At 38.7% G+C, this 17,585-nt stretch overlaps 1 protein-coding gene across 1 annotated transcript; it reads right to left on the reverse strand.

The window, feature by feature from the left end:
* Nucleotides 1–1,942: 1,942 nt before the first annotated feature.
* Nucleotides 1,943–17,337, reverse strand: LOC146465418 (uncharacterized). The gene is made up of 11 exons (XM_085128837.1): nucleotides 17,092–17,337; nucleotides 16,199–16,958; nucleotides 12,937–13,043; nucleotides 10,997–11,198; nucleotides 9,977–10,079; nucleotides 9,373–9,637; nucleotides 7,220–7,265; nucleotides 5,851–5,973; nucleotides 4,621–4,645; nucleotides 3,228–3,396; nucleotides 1,943–2,659 (listed from the first exon to the last, which is right to left on the reverse strand). The coding sequence occupies exons 1-11, from the start codon at nucleotides 17,335–17,337 to the stop codon at nucleotides 2,432–2,434; spliced, it is 2,274 nt and encodes a 757-aa protein (XP_084984963.1). The 3' UTR covers nucleotides 1,943–2,431.
* Nucleotides 17,338–17,585: the final 248 nt, after the last annotated feature.

Raw genomic sequence — 17,585 nt, forward strand, 5'->3', positions numbered from 1 at the left:
TCACTGTTTAGGGAAGTATTGGGAGCTCGGACAAAATCATTAATGATCAGTGGAGAGAGAACAGGGCGATCCAAAAGAGGAGAACACCATAAACAATCGTCACAGCCAACGCTTTCACCTGCAGAAACAATGGCAGAAATTGTCACTCTAAAATAGGGCCGTTTAGTCTGAGTCTGCGATGCTGCTCTATCAACTAATGAATTGGGCGCTGAGGGATTTTCTTTTTAGACAGGTGGAGACTACAAGGTGGATCGCCATTCCAATACGAAGGATTTATCTTCTTACCCAAATACAGTTACGATTTGAAGGATAAACATCTACCTCTTTCTAAGGTGTTCCCCTGTTTTAAGGAACTACGGAGTAACTACGTTGACTCTACCCAGGGGGTCCTGAAAGGACAATTCAATCCCATTCCCAACCCATTTTTTTCCGAATTCCATTTCTCAACTTACAAATCCCATTCCCACACGCAGAATTCCGTAAAATCTCAGTGTAATGCAAACCAGATCTTTTCTTTTCTCATCTGCACTTTCCTTATAAGAGGCTGGCCCTGACATCCGAAAGCAACCCTAAAATGTCCCGAAGACTCGCGAAGATTTACGTAGGGACGTTACAGCGCTGTAATATTACTACTACTTTCAGATGTGCTCCTGCCACTTCACATTCCTGCCTGCAAGAAGTCTGGCATCCGACTTGCCAGTATTCGTATTCCTCTAATCCTGGTTGGACGGATCATACTTAGTGCCGTTTCAAGAGCGGCATCCACCTCATCTTCAGAGTGGCTGTCACTGGCGTCATCTGAATTAGGTGGCTGAGCAGTCCGTTTAGAACTTTTTTCATGCCTTTCAATGAATTCAAATTGTGATTTCAAGACGTCTTCAGTTTCGCACAAGTTCAAAGGTAAAGTGCCTACCCTATCTATCGTCGGTTTTATCATGTCTAACGTTTCGTTATCTGACGAATTTACCATGCATTTTAACCCACGACCTCATTTCAGCTTGCTCGTTCCTCGATATCTACTGCCAACATAGAAACCCGTTTGACTGCTTCTTCAACCAATAAGCCAAAAATAATAGAGTTTTCATGCAGTGTAAAATTAGAAGTTGCTCTCTTACATGTAAAATTAAAATGCGTTACCGTATGCTGATTTTCAACATGAAGTCTAAAGACTGACTTCAAGTTTAAGCTCATTTTGTACTCGGAAAGTAGTGACAAGTCTTGAATGTTGGCTTTGATGGAGCTGAGATAGTTCTTCAGTTTCAACATTTTGAGCCGAGATATACTTGATTTCCACTACAACGGTGCGAGTTTTGCACGAGGACTCGTTGGCTTCCGCCATGTCATTTGTAGATGTTGTGGTTCAATTTTCGTCTTTCTTTGTTTTGTGCTCAATATTAAAAACAAAGGAAAATAAAAAATTAAACCACAACATAGACATGTGAATACGCATGCTCAGAGAATTTGGCTTGGTTGCACCGATGAACACAGCCTACACAAATATCGTGGACCGCAGGAGGACGTCAAAATAGAACATTCTGATATCCCTGTCTTAAAATTGACGCACAATAGGCACTATTAACATTTTTCTTACATTTTCCAAACTAAGGGAATTAGTTAAGCATTAAAGACCATTGTCTCATTCCTATTTTGGCTTTTTTCCCCAATTTTTTAGTGAGCAAATCCAAGTCCCAGTGACTCAAATCTCAAAGCCCACTTGTCCAGGGCAAAAACAGGCCAATCCCATTTCCCATTTTACCCCTTCAGGACCCTCCGAAACTATTATTGTATACCAGGGCCTGGTTGTTCGAAAGCCGATTAACGATAATCCACGACCCTGTCCACGATTAACAGTTAACCGAGGTTTTCATCTCGCTCATTAAAAAGTGACTTTTTTTTAAAAGCTAATTTTAAGCTCTTGCTCAAGACAAGTCTAAGTCAAAACTGAAGGAAAAACATCTTTGGCAAAACCTTTAATGATGAGTCATTAAACTAGATTCAAAGATCACGTTAATCCAGGATTAGTTTAATCGAGCTGTGAACAACTGGGTCCAGGGTTATAGTTACTACAGCCAAAAGATGTTGAGAAGATTTGGCCGAAGTTGCTAGTGTGAGTTACATTATAGTTGTTGTACTGTGCTTAAACGAAGATCGATCACCCTGTTGTTTATTGGGTATTTCAGCCAAGGAAATTAGTACTCGTATTTTGATGTCACACAAAGTTAATCATAATCATTTTATTGGTCCTGTTTTGCACACATACACCAGAAAACAGTCAACCCTGCTAATGTAACATCACAAGGAGTAATTACAATCACTTGATATCAACTTCTACTTCCCTGCGATTTTTTTGCCCATGTTTAACACGGCTTACAAACCAATGCTAAGGTTCTTGACGGCGAAAGGAAACCGTAAAGCCCCAGCCATCAATTCATTATGGCATAATCTCGTATTCAGCTGCAGGCTTTTTGTCAACATATGTGGGTGATTCAGGTACAGGCACTTTGTTAACGTATGTGGGTACTGGTACTTTGTTAACATATTTGGGTGATTCAGCTGCAGGTATTTCATTAACATTTGAAGGCGATTCATAAGGGTGTCCAATAGCAGCATAGTCTTCTTCGGATACCACAAGAAGCGCATAGCAACTGTCCTTTGTAATCTGTGAATATACGGAATATAATAGTTTGCTTTATTTGGTTACGTCAGGAATATAAATATACCAGTAAGCCAATGAATAATAGTTTGAATGTGGCACACTATTATAAGCAAGAGTAATAACACGAGAAAGTGACCAGAGTAAAACATAGAAAACACACACTAAAGGAAACAAGAGATGTCAAACAGACATATTAGTTTACATTACTGGAAAAAAATTAGGATTATTTTATTTTCGCAATAAAGAACTGATTTAGCGATGTCGGTGAACAAGCAAAGTAGTGTACATTATTGAAAAATGTGGGTTATTTCATTTTAAGAAAATTGATAATAGGGTTACAGCATTATAGGTGTCTGGATATGACGTTTGTTTTTTCCTTACCTCTATTATAGCGGCAAATTAAAGCGACACAGGGCACTTGTGATATGATTGGTCTTTTTTATAATCCTTTGCAATTGAAACTTAAGAGGGGAGCTAAAATTTACAGGTTGTATACATATTTTCCATCCTATCTTCGACCATATTACAACGCTTAACACTGGGTACAAAAAGTCTTAGATTTTTGTTATACCATTGTACGCGGATTCAACGCAGTATATCCATCCTCCATCGGGTAAACCTGTGCTCTGTGTTGGCTGGTGCCTTCATCATTCCTATCCCCTGTTGCAATTGACATCCCAAGTTTCCTTGCCGCATTTGCTGGATTTAATAGAGAACTTTCTTGTTGCTCAGTTTCATTTCTGTGACAATATAAGTCATGGAAGCAAAGCAAAAAGTTAGAATATTGCATATGATCAATTTCAATCAGTTAGCAATATGAAAAAAGTCAAGCTTGATAGAAAGATTCCGAGCGTCATTTAGAATGAGAAAGGAGTCTTCAACGATCTTCTCATGTGTAAGAATAGATATGATTTAGCGGTACACGGGTTTCGACTGTACTTTATACGTTTTCTATGCTTTAACATAATAGAATTTGCAAGAATGCATGTTGGTAGCTTACACACTGGAAAAATATTAAAAATAATGCAGAATAAAAGCGGACAGTAAAGTGCACTGTAAAAACGTATTGTGAAACCCATATGGGTAGATCGGTTCCACTCCTAAGAAATTTGATGTCAGATTTCGGAATCACGAGACAACAAATAAGGCATTCATTTCAGCAAATTCAACAAAGCTCCTTTCTCATTGGACAAATATGTAATGTCTCGTGTTTGGTGCTGTCATTTTAGGCATTTATAACATAGTGGTATTCACACCATTACCTACCCTTTACCTGCCCATATGAGGTACCAGGATTGAATATATTTTCTCCTAATGCCAAAGTTGTTATCTGGGTTTTAAAGTAAGGTTTTCAGATTGTCACTTCTTAAACATAACTGACAGAGATAAATCATTGCAGCACCAAAATTGACTCTCACTACTTCGGCTAACAAAGGTTTCCCCTCATTTAAAAGCATTTTTATACATTTTGGCTGCTGTAAAACATTTTAAAAGCAAATTAGAAAACATTACCAGAAACATTACAAATAAAATTTAGCTAACATTCGGTTAAGATTAGGAGAGATGAAATTAATTTTTATTATACAGCTTCCAGATATACGTTTTTAACTAGTACTTTCACTTAAGGAACCAACAAAGCGTTGTCTCAGGTAATCAGGTAGCCTTTACTAAAGAGTTTACAAGGAAAAGCAGTAGCTATATAGAATGTAAGAAATTGCTCTCGGAAAGAGATTCTTAAGCCTAACTCCAGGACAACGCTAGCTGTTTTGTAACCAAGACAACGGCAAAAGTAGAAGAAAACAATCGATATTGCTAGGGTAACCCTCTTACTTGGATAGTCCTCCGACAAGGGTTACTAAAGAAGGTGGCTTAGGGATTTCTCTAGTGTCTGAGCTATTGCTCTGAAATTGAAAAAGAGAGAATTTATCTCTTAACAGTGAGATGCTTTTTTTTGACACAAATACCTCATTGTCCTGACATCTGCTGAATCTAATTTAAGAAAAATAAATATGGAAACATTTATTTTAGTTTTACTTCTTTAAGTAATATTCTTAAATAGTATCATAGGAGTTGAATAAAAAGCTTGGGGTACTATAAAAAACATTGACTTTTGCATACTTGGTTTAAATAACGAACCCATAGTCCCATTTCTTTTCTCTATAGTATTGTGTTTTTCTTTCCATTCTTAGCGTAAAACCTACTTTCGATAGACATGACTGATTAATTCTTCTCCCTAACTTTGTCGGCTTTTAAAGTGTGAGCAAGTTAACGCAGTTGAAAAAATTGAGACACGGCTCTTGAGGCTTGTAAAGAAACAACAAAATTATCTTTCTGTCATGCTGTTTTTGTATTATTGATTTCTTAGGTCATACAGTTTTGAAAAGAAAAAATCCTTCTCGTTTTTTAAAGATATGAAATTCTTAGCCTTTCTGAGGAGATAAGTCATAATATGTAATTATTCAACATTCCGAGAATGTATGGTTTTTAGACGTTCTCGTTAGAGAGAACGAACGCTAGAGCCGTCCGCGCACTGGGCGGTCCCTTGAGGGTGGCGGACACCTTAATATTCCGGCAAAGTCATCAATGTTCGGAATCAGATCGGGAATTTGTACCTCAGCCCCATCCTCCGATTTAAAGAGGTTTAACCATTTTATAGCTGTCTATTTCGCCTATGACTACGAAACACTGACATACAATGACTTTGAGGCTTTTTTTAAGCAGAATGGATCGTAATAGGGTTCAGATAACCACAAAAGGAAAAAAATGGAATAATAAAATGACATTCAAGAAAATCGACTTCTGGAATATAGGAATTCAAGTCTTGTCATTTATTACTATTGAATAAAAGCTCAGAGGCGAATTCAGGGAGCGAGGGCCGCAGCGCCCCTTTTTTCTTGTATTTTTTAAAAGTTTTTGTAAGCGTCTTTCGAGTGGTATTATGTCCTAAATCATTTTACAAAAATCCTCAAAAAATTCTGTCTTCCAAAGTCTTAACTTTTTGTCACAAATGCTCCCAGAATTGCTGTAAAGCAGAATCTCCACGAATGCGAATTTTTCATTTTTTTTTTCTTCATAACAAGTCGTACACTTACGTTAGAAATAAAAGTGACTGAAATGTTGCGTAAATAATACCGAAACACTGCAAAAGCTAATTAGACCATGGTCAAACATTTCACATCGCTGATTAAATTTACCTTTGTTTCGTCGTCGACGAACATAGATAAACCAAACGACGATGGAAATAACCAATACGACAGCCAACAGAATTAAGATGATTGTAATCAAATTGGAGGTGCTTGGGTTCCTAGAACGAGTCGCTGAAAGATATACATGAAGAAGAAATAAGGATTAGGACATAGATTGAACCATGAAGGAGTTTTATCTGGTTGGGAGTGGTACCACAAGGGATTCTATGTAAATCTTGATTAAAGCTTATTTTCGTGTCCGACTACTTTTACTTTGTTATTACAAAGACCAAACTTGCAGTCTTGAAACCTGACGAACACCTGAACAACAAAGCGCAATCCTGTAAAACCTAACTGGAAATCCCTCATCGTGAGTTGGCTATAAAGCATCCGTAAATGTTCGAATAGCTAAGCTTCAGAATCTGTCAAATTTTACTGAGGCTCAGCAAATGTACATGAAATCACAGATTAAAAATCGTGATCCTTGCTGGCATATTTGCTGAAGTCTCTCTGATAAAGGTAGCGGCCATCAAGGAAGTCGGGGCCGCAGTTTAGGAAGGACTGTAAATTTTACTGTTATTCTCTATCTAATCAACGATGTTGACTTTCTGACGTAGACCGGATACACCAGTTTTTATTTATTTATTTATTTATTTATTTATTTATTTATTTATTTATTTATTAAGATTTAGTATTAAAACAATAAAAGGAGGGATTTCTCACTAGACTTTCAAAACACTGTTCAAAACAACAAAAAATAATAATGCCTCAAAACAGCGAAGCGTAATCCAAGTAAGGCGATTGGTAATCTTAATCGCAACCGTCCGACTCAAAAGACGATGGTGTAACATCATGATTGCTTTCTATAGATTCTTGGTGTTGAGGATAGAATATATGTAGCAGAAAAAGTTCATACAGTTTATTGGCAACAATGATTTCAAAATAGTTCCTTGAGGGACGCCGCAAACAATAAGTCGATAATCAGACATGAAAAAATGAAACGCTCAGTTTAAATCGATGAAAGAAATCACTTTCACGAAGAAAAAGAAGTGTCAAGCTATATTTTTGAGCGAGGCTGGCGTCTACGCCCGTACGAATCAAAGGCGAAAGTCGCGTGAAAATGGCTGATGCGACTTGTATCTGGCCATTTTCTGTTATGAATCAGATTGTAGAACTCATACACTCCGCTTAGCAAAACATCTATGTACGATATTTGTGGGAGCTATAGCTGAGGTGGCTAAGTTTTTCAATAAATTATCGAAGGTGTCTACTCTAGAAGGGTACATATCACCTCGTTCCCGATCTTTTTTAGCAGGCTTTCCGATAACGATAGTTGTATATCACAGATGTTCTATGAAATCTTGCAGGAAAGACTTACCGGTCGGTGGTAAGCTGATAGCGGCTGGCTCTCCATATATCCATTTCTGTAACGACAGTAAACAGAAATTTTAATTGTGAATATGTACTAACTAAACATCAACTTAGGACAAAGGATAAGAGCTGAGGGTTTGTCGAGGATCTAGATGCATGTTCTAAAATTTGAATCTTAAAAGTTAGGTTTTGGTACTTCTATAAATAGAAACAAAATTATGTATTTGGGAAAACGTTGTAACCGAGTTTCCCACGAGTTTCCGAGTTTCCGAGTGTTAACCAAGGTTAACAAGCGCTTGGGTCTACTCGGCCGCATCCGATCATGTTTTTAAACATGATCGGATGCCTTTCGCTGCCTTTCGCATCTACTCTTGCACTTACTCTTACTTACACTTACTCTTGCGTTAAAACGCTTAAGGCAGCGAAATGCGTATACAACTGTCTCGTATTACCAGTCCAGTGTGCTACACCGACACGGCCTGGGGTGAATTGTCTCTTGAGTGCAAGAGTAGATTACAGCGCCTACAAAATCGAGCTGCACGTATAATTGTCAGACGAGATAGCACCAGCGAAGCTCTGAAGACACTAGGATGGCCTAACTTAGAAACTATCAGGAAAAGGAATAAATCTATCTTGGTCTTCAAATGTCTTAATGATTTAGTGCCCCAGTATCTTTCTGATTATTTTAATAGAAACCACAGTTTCCATAGTTACAATACACGTCGGCGTGAAGACATTCATCCTTCAAGACCCAAACTTAGCCCCGGGAAGAGAACTTTTAGATACTCCGGAACGATTTTGTTTAACTCGTTACCTGAAACATACAAGCGGGCAGCGTCCTTGGAGGCTTTTAAGCGACTAATGATGAAACACAATTTTGCATAGATTTTTCTTAGTGTGCAAATGTTTTTTATTTATTTTTTTCTATCCTGTAACATTTTAGCCCTAAAGTGTTTATTAGTATCATATATATTGTAAATTTTTTTCTCATACCATTCATTACTTTGCTATAATAATTTTAGGTGTATACAGGGCCCCTCAGGATAACAGCCCCGTAGCTGATTGGGCGACCCTGTCTTAAATAAAGTTCACTTACTTACTCAATCACTCACTCACTCACTCACTCACTTACTTACTTACTTACTCAATCACTCACTCACTCACTCACTCACTCACTCACACACTCACTCACTCACTCACTCACTCACTCACTCACTCACTCACTCACTCACTCACTCACTCACTCACTCACTCACTCACTCACTCACTCACTCACTCACTCACTCACTCACTCAATCACTCACTTACTTACTTACTTACTTACTTACTTACTTACTTACTTACTTACTTACTTACTTACTTACTTACTTACTTACTTACTTACTTACTTACTTACTTACTTACTTACTTACTTACTTACTTACTTACTTACTTACTTACTTACTTACTTACTACAAATTATATGTCCAGGTGCTTTGCTTTGCTGTGCATTGCCTTGTCTTGCCTTACCTTTGCTTTGCTTTGCCTTTTTTTTTTTACTTTACTTTACTTTACTTTACTTTACTTCACTTCACTTCACTTCACTTCACTTCACTTCACTTCACTTCACTTCACTTCACTTCACTTCACTTCACTTCACTTCACTTCACTTCACTTCACTTCACTTCACTTTACTTTACTTTACTTTACTTTACTTTACTTTACTTTACTTTACTTTACTTTATTCATTTATATCAAACCTATGTACTGAAATATACTAATTTATACAAAGTCAGCATAATAAAAATACTTTTCTTTCCTTAACAAAATAAAAATCCATTAAATCCTAAGTAAATTAAATTTTATTGAATATTATTTATAAAGTAAGTCCTGGTTGACACTCGCTACTTAATGACAGAACGACAGACAACAACAAAAAGAAATCAGTTTTATCATCATGTCGTTACATCTGTCATTTATCTTCCTCGTACGCCATTATGTTACCTATTCCACACAAATAACGTATAACATCCGCAGAAACGGTTTGACACTTGCGTGGCCATGTCGTTACATGTCACGTTGCTAATGGGAACCAAACTTCATACAAGTACGTCTTTCGACCAATCACAAGACAAGTTCACTAAACAATACACTTACATAATTCAACCTTCCTGTTCTTACCCCTTTAAACTTAGTCACCCCTCTTATATACGCCTTATACTTTGTCTCCGGTTCCAAAGGCGCATTCTTGTATCCTCCGTATGTGTTTCCGTCTCCTAGAACAAACTCTCTTGGACCGTTTAGTGTTCCCCGTGCGAAACTCGCAGCAATGTAAAATTTTTCTCCGTACACCTTTGCCTCCTTGTAGCCCGAGATATCGTCTGGTAAATGTGCCGTCTCCCGTTTGTTGACTTTTCCAACTTTTTCAACCACTACTTGATGGGCGCTAGAAAAGGATGAAGACACAGGTTAAACTCGCACCAAGGCGTAAGAGATAGAATAACAACATATTGTCCTAGCTGCGGCTTATAATTGAATGTCGAACCTATTACGGAGCGTTAGCCTCAGTTTTTGTTTACTATGCTCTGTGATTGGTTGGCAAAACTCGCAATAAAATCCAGGATACTCCAGTTAACGCACTAAATGTGACAGCAACCATTATACGTACACATCCAATCCACAGTTGACCTTGGTTATTTTTAAATGTTAGGTTAAGACCATCAGTATATGATAAAATGCCATGACAGAAAATTTTACGCCAGGCGTCAAACACTGTTTAACTTACACGACTTCCCCATTGCTATCTGAAGTCGGCGTCAGGACAATGGTAATCGTCGTCGGTGTGATGTTATCGTCGGCAATCCGAGGAGGGGCTGGGGCGGGTGGAGCTAAAAACACACAGCCTTCAGTAAGTGACAAAAGAAGTTTGAATAATGCAAAAATGACTAATATTTTGATTATTATTTTGTCTGCATTCATATTAGCCTCACTTACCTCGTTCAACGTAAAATATTATTTTGATATTTGAACTCAAGAACGAGGCTAGTGAGGCAAATTTAAATGCAGACAAAAGAATATTAAATGTCAGCCATTTTTGCATAGGGTCTATAGAGCAATCGGTATTATTTTGGCCGACAACGACATTAAATCCACTGACAACAAGAAACTAATTAATAAGATTGCTAAATTTGTAGTGCTGGATTTAAGTAAAAATATAAAAATTAACGTGAATGGATGCTTCGAACACTATCATCAAAAAGAGAAATGAAAACGCAGCAAATAAAAATTACTTTTAACTTACTTGCGGAATCTGATTGCACGCACGCGTTTAAAGTAAGCTTCCGTTCACTAATGAAAAGCATCATCGAATTTGGCTTGGCACTTTTTATGGACCGAACAGTTATTGGTTAAATCTGCTTTTACATTTCCTGCTGCTCTTGCTTATGTTTTCCAATTGTTTACTTTTCGTTCAATTTCGGCGATGCTTTCCTTAACTTCTGGGGAAACTCAGAAATCCAAGATGGCCGCCATTTGGCAATCATGACGACACATGCCGTTAACACTTCCCGTTGTGGACCTCAAAGGATACATCTTTGGACGTACTACCTATCCTCAAAGTCACATTGTCCTTGCTTTTATACTTGGGAAATTAAAGAGCAGAAGAAAAACAAGCCAGGTGTAGATAGGGTTCACAAAGCATCACAAGGCTGACATAATTCTGAACGATTTACCACTCCTCGTAAAATGTCATCTGGGACAGAAGACAATTTTTGAGAGTAAATAAGCGAATAAACAAAGTTCTAACCTGTTGATGGTGTGTTGACTACGGCGGACTCACTTCGGGCACCCTCTCCCACTTTGGTAAATGCTGTCACATGCACAGTAAACTCCGTGCTAGGTTTAAGCAATGCTTTTCTGATAACAGTAAACCGAGAGGTTTCGGAGTGTGTGACGTGGATGTCAATTTTGAAAGAAGTGTTATACGATCGTCTTCCCTCGCAGTACACCTTCATGAGGACGAAACGCAACAAAACATTTCAATATTTTGTTATACCACAAGGAAAAAGGTAGGCCTAAAGTATTTTATTGTACCACAAGAAAAAAGGCAGGTTAGAGTATTTTATTATACCACAAGAAAAAAAAAGCAAGCTTATACTATATTATTACCCCACAAGAAAAAAACAAAGGCTAGAGTAGTGTGGTACAGACGAAGCTAAAAGCGCAAACCGTTTCCTAATCGAACCAAATCATTTCGGTTATTTGGTATACGTCAGCAATGATCTCTATGTTAAAGAAAAGTGATGTTATGTTTTATTCCTGGTGAACAAAATGATTCGGATTTTCTTTTTTCCGAGTATGCCTGTGTCTCTGACTGAAAAATATAGCTCTATCCATAAACTTTATTTTGCACGGGGATATCTGCAGGTGGGTAATGCCTTATAGAGGCGACGCCCCAAGAGGTATAGTTTTTGAGCCATTTTGATGCTTTGCATGTGACGTCATGGCGGCCATGTTGGTGTACAGAAACAACAGGATTTTTTCCTCTGGGAGTAAACTTCCATTTTAATGCAACCTATGTGTAAAAATTTTCTTTTCGTAGAGCCAGCAGGATTGATATTATTTTTATGAATGTAACGACGTTTTATCCGAAACATGTAGACTGAAAAAAATGTCGTAGCGTTCATTGAAAAATTTCCTTTTGTTTTTTACACCAACATGGCGGCAATGCAAACTACCTATAGATTGAGAATGGTGTATTATTCAATAAGTGACACAGAAATACTCGGAAAAAAATCCGAGTGCTCCTATCAGGAGTCGAACCTAAGGCCTTCCGATTACTAATTTGCACTGAGCCACAGGACACTCGTGGGATCTAAGGCAATTAAACTAGGCTCATGGACAAACATCCTGCATACTGTTAGGACTGGAATGTCATGTGTGGCAAATACGCAATGAAATTAATGTGATGGGATATTTTAAGCCTGGTAAACAAATGAGAATAATGTGTTATATAATGTGACACAGGCACACTTGGAAAAAAATCCGAGTGCTCCTATCAGGAGACCAAACTAAAACCTTCCGATTACTAGTTTGGATGCTCTGCCACTGAGCTACTGGAGACTTATGGGAGCTAAGGCCATTAAACTAGGTTCATGGGACAAACAGGTGAGCAGGGGATGGCACAGTGGTGAGAACACTTGCCTCCCACCAATGTGGCCCGGGTTCGATTCCTGGACTCGACTTCATATGTGGGTTGAGTTTGTTGTTGGTTCTCCTCCTTGCTCCGAGGGTTTTTCTCCGGGTTCTCCAGTTTTCCTTCCTCCACAAAAACCAACATTTCCAAATTCCAATTCGATCTGGAATCCGAGGGCCACAGGTTTGTCAGTCGTCAGGCTGTTAAGTGTCACCCTCGTTAAACATTTATTTATTTTTTTTTTTTTAATGTATTTATTTATGTATTTATGTATTTATTTATTTATTTATTTATTTATTTATTTATTTATTTGTTTAACACCTATAGATTGTAATCATTTGGGTTTGCGGTCCGAATTTTAGAGACCAAGTCTGCACACAGGCGTGGATCTTAGAGACCGGGTCTGAAAATGAATTATGAAAAATCTTGACGAGCACCCCTGCATCCCCTCCCACTAATCGTTACTTGATCATTGTCCTTCAAATATCTTACTGACATCTGATAAGAAGAATCAGTCTCAAGTTGCTAATCTGGCAAAGAGTGTAACTTACCTTGTAGCCAATAAGTATTCCATTGGGATCATCTGGTTCTTTCCAATTTACATTTATGTTACCATTCTCCTGTAGCGATGCCCTGACATCTGTTGGCTTACTAGGAACTGCAGGTTACAAAATCATGTGCAAATTAGACTTTTAACAGCATCAAGCCTTTTCACCCTTGGACTCGCATTAGGGAGCTTTAGATTCTAATACGAGTACGAGTATTTGTCCTCACAGTTTTAGGAAGGTTTATTTTACTCTTTGTGAGCGACGAACTTGACGCAATTGCTTTGAATGACGATAACTAAGCCCTTTCGTGATTCCAAAAAGACAAGGTCACCTACGTTTCGAGGACTTGTTTGGCAACTACGCCGTTCTCACAGAAACCCGTAGTAAAGTGACGACGGGCTATCTCGTTTTCCCGCCAAAATGACACTGGTTTACGCGTGCGCACTCTTTCTCTGTTGGAAAATCTCGTACTCATACTTAATGAGACACTGCAGTGGAATAATTATTTAAACGAAGACTAGGATAGACTTGGTTTAAGGCCGAGGTTTAGCCAAGGACTCTAAAAGACCAAGTCCAAACTTGGTCTAAACTGCATTGTTACAACATGGGCTGGTTGCAGCTGTTACTTTGACTTTACATTGTGCCAGAAATGGTATGTGCACATAATTATTTTCTCGCATTTGAAAGTTATCCGTAAATAAGGCTGGCTCCACATGCATCAGGATGTTCCCTTTTACAAGACTTTTTTTTTTTAATGGAACGACCATTTTTGAACAACGGGACTTGTCAAGAAAAAAACTTGACCAATGCCGTCGTAAACAGACTAATATAAAACTTGTCAAATGCGGATTTTGTCATTAACATGTACGAAGGTTCGAACCGGGAACATCCAGCTTCCCGTTGTGTTATTTTATTAGTTGTTTAGAATGTCTAACTATCTACAACCAGTTGCAAAAATAGTGAGACACTCCAACCAAAAATCACCCTTTACCACTTCAAATTGCTGCCGCCCATAAATCTGTGAGACATGACAGTACCCCCCTCCCTCCACTCCATACAAAGTTGTTCCTCCAAATTTTGAGCGTCATCTTGCATTGCTAACAACATTGATAAGGGGGGGAGGGGGAATGGAAAGCACGTGATCACGGCAACTTCATTTAAGGCCAAATATGTTACAGTGTCTCAAGTCTTTTTGCAACTAGTTGTCTGAGTTAGGGGTGAACATCCAGGCCCTTTTCTCGGATGTGGAGGAACGTACAAATGATGTTGACCTAAATTTGGAAAATGCAACATCTATTTAGTACATCACTGGACATTTTAGGGTTCTAATTGGGGTGGAAGTGCGCTAAATAGGCCGTTCGAATTCGTGGCATTGTCAATTCGCTCTTTGTGACGTTACGGAGTTTCTTGTTTTCTTCCGTTGTGTAAAAGAAAATGGTTTATCGCGGACATATAGATGCACAGACGAAGGCGTATGTGAGATGTCTTCGTTTGCAAAGCGATTTAACTGTGCGTGAAATAGTACATCTCTGTGGTATATCTCGGGCGTCCGTTTATCGCTGTTTAAACACAAACACTTGCGACAAGAACAGACAGTCACGCGGGACACGCGGGAGGCCTCGTGCAATAACTGGACGAGAGGAAAGGGTTATTGAACGAAATATCAACAAGCTGCGCAAGCAAGAAGGGAATTTTTCATGCCACCGAATAAGAGCTGAATCAGGGTTACATCACGTATCTTCGTGGACAGTAAATCGTACGTTAAAGCGGATGGGATATCGCTTCATGGAGGCTCGAAAAAAAAAAGGTATCTTAACGGACAAAGATTACAGTGAACGTCGTCAATTTGCTCGTACGGTTAAAAGGACCTACCCGGAAGACTTTTTGCAAAATGGCATTTGTTTTTACCTGGATGGGGTCAGTTTTTATCACAAAACCAATCCGTTGGACGATGCAAGAACACCTCAGGGGAAAGTTTGGCGTAAACGGAATGAAGGACTCTCGTGCACTGCCAAGGGTTCGCATGTGGGCTCCGGGGGTAGAGTTGTGAAAATGATTGTGGCTATCTCATATCGGAAAGGGGTCATTTATTGTGAACAGTATGATAAACTGGATGGGGATTACTTCTCTACATTTGTGCGTAGAAATTTTCCGAAAATGTTTACAAAGAGCGGTAAACAAGGGTCTAAGTTATTTATTGTGCATGATAATTGTCCTATTTTGAATTGTGCAAAGGCACGACGAGCTGTCAAAGACGTTGGGGGCAAATTATTTTCTATTCCTAAGCGCAGTGGCGATTTAAATCCTATCGAGAATGTTTTTAATGTAGTAAAGCGTGAGTTAAGGAGACAAGCGATAACATCACATCTGACATCTGAGTCATTTCAAGAGTTTGCACAACGAGTGAAAAGTACGCTATACTCGGTGCGAAGAGAAATTATTGACAATACTATCGGGTCAATGTATAAGCGATTAGATTTAGTTCTAAACAGTAGAGGCGGCCGTACTAAATACTAAAGAAAAAATTGTCTATAGGGGAGAATGAGGCCACAAAGTATTAAACACAAGTCTTTGCTTTATTTTGTGACTGAGGGAAAACAATGTCACACTATTTGGTTATGTCACGTCGAGAATGCGTGACTTTTGCAAGATCACAATAAAACCAAAACACTTGCACTAATGTCATTTGTAGTCAATCCTAAATAGTTATAAATGGCCAACGATAAAATGCAGTCAGGGGTGAAAGCATTCCATGTGTTATGTATCATTTTATGACGGTCTACCATCACAACACGGTCTACCATCACTACAGTAAGAAATATGATATGTTATCTATTTTTAAGTCATTCGCTATGGTAGACCGTGTAGACCGTCACTGCAAAATTCGAGCCTACTTAGCAAACAGTTCACTTTAGGAAATTTAAGTCCGAAAGACTTTTCAATCACCGCAACACAAACGTGGCAAAGCATTTAGAGCACTTTGGGATCTCCTTTTGAACATCCTGCTGTATCTGTACATTGAAATGAAAGATCTTCCACCTAACAGACATCATGTCCGTCTCCCGCTGATCGATAACACCGTTTTTAATATAAACGAAAGGCTGTTTCCCCGTACAAAAAATAGGAGTGTCTTTTTCAAAAACAATGTGCCTGGCATAATGCGTTTTAGGCGCCGGAAGATGCACCAACTGTCCTTCCAGCATAAGGAGGAAATCATGCCACTGAATGATCTGTTGTGACCAGCGAAAATCGTTTAAGAAAATACATTCTGCCTCTTCGGCTCCAACCCACGCAAAACAAGTCGAAGCAGGATTACAAAAAGTTCTGTAGACACTTGTGAGAGGGTTAAGTAGAAATGTTTTGGCCGAATTCGCAGGTCCGCAGATCATGACATTTCTAAATTTGCTACGGCCTCTCTCCAGTAGTTCTTTTATAGCGTTTGTAAAAGTGTCCTTACGAATACCATTTTGTTCTAGTACCTCACATGCACAAGTAAGCCATTGTCCATTACAACCAGACACGCATTCTCCTTGTGCCGCTTCTTCGAGAATTTCAAGACGAGATTTCTTAGATCTATCGAGCTTTTCTTGAGCGCTCCTCATTTCCCATGCAGTTGTCAAAACCTCTGAGACTACGCGGGGTCCTCTGTTAACAATAAACTCTGCTATGTCATTTTTCCCCTCTGACTTTTGTTTATTAGCATACGCCAAAAGTTCTGTTCGAGTTTTCATCCCCTTTGTAACGATTATTTCTGATAACTCAAATGAAGACATGCGTTTCTTCCGTTTTTTACCTTTAGACGGGCCGCTAGCATATTCATCAAACGGACTGTCATCTGCGTCCTCCGAATCATTAGGTTGTTCATCTTCCTCACAGTCTTCAACGCTTTTTTTTTCTGCAAATGGAGGCAGTTTCAGTCTTTGGTGCTTTAAAATCCGATAAGTCTGGATGACTGTCACTTTCCAACACATATTTGTCCTCTTTAGTGGTGTATTGCCAAGCACTATAATAGTTGTGATGTACATCTGAAAAGTGTACGGAAATCCCGTAATTTTGTTGAAGGAACCTCTTATACGATAACCACCTTTTACAGCGCTCGAGCTTAATAGCCATATGATAGTGGTATCCTGTTGTTTCGTGAGCTTCCTTGCTACAAACCCAGTGTTCAACTTTTGTGTTAAAACTGTTAAAAGAACGGACAACAGCTTCCGCGAAAGAATATCTGCTGAGAAACTTTTCTAAATCGGCGTGGCTGTAGGTGATTAAATACACTTGCCGAACAGCTCTCGCATTCATAACTCTCTCTGATGCACCCGTGTTGCTAGCTTTTCCTCCAGCGTCTGTACTATTTTCTGTATCCGTGGTGTCCGAGTCACTGTTGCCATACTCTTTGAGAAATTCCATTGCAAACAAGTTCAGAGAGTAGCAAATAACCATGTAAGTGGCAAACTCGCGTTCGCCGCACTTTAATTTACGAACGTGTAAGTTTCACCTGTCGTAATAGCAATGCAAACACGTCCTGAAAAATGTAACTAGCTTAAAGCAATTTGCTGAAATAAGCGTGTATCACAATGTATATTCACAAAGGTCTAATTTTCAAGACTCATTTCTAAGCAACTGGTTTTCCCCTTAAAACGGCACGCGATCACAAT

This window comes from Pavona decussata, unplaced genomic scaffold (genome assembly GCF_977016875.1).
Source record: "Pavona decussata unplaced genomic scaffold, jaPavDecu1.1 SCAFFOLD_156, whole genome shotgun sequence".
Taxonomy (NCBI): Eukaryota; Metazoa; Cnidaria; class Anthozoa; order Scleractinia; family Agariciidae; genus Pavona; species Pavona decussata.

Coding starts and splice junctions, on each gene's coding strand:
- LOC146465418 (XM_085128837.1), bottom strand. CDS start 17,337: ATGGAATTTCTCAAAGAGTATGGCAACAGTGACTCGGACACCACGGAT. Junction 16,959..17,091: donor ACACAAAAGTTGAACACTGG/GTTTGTAGCAAG, acceptor TACACTTTTCAG/ATGTACATCACAACTATTAT. Junction 7,266..9,372: donor GGGTGACTAAGTTTAAAGGG/GTAAGAACAGGA, acceptor CTGTCGTTACAG/AAATGGATATATGGAGAGCC.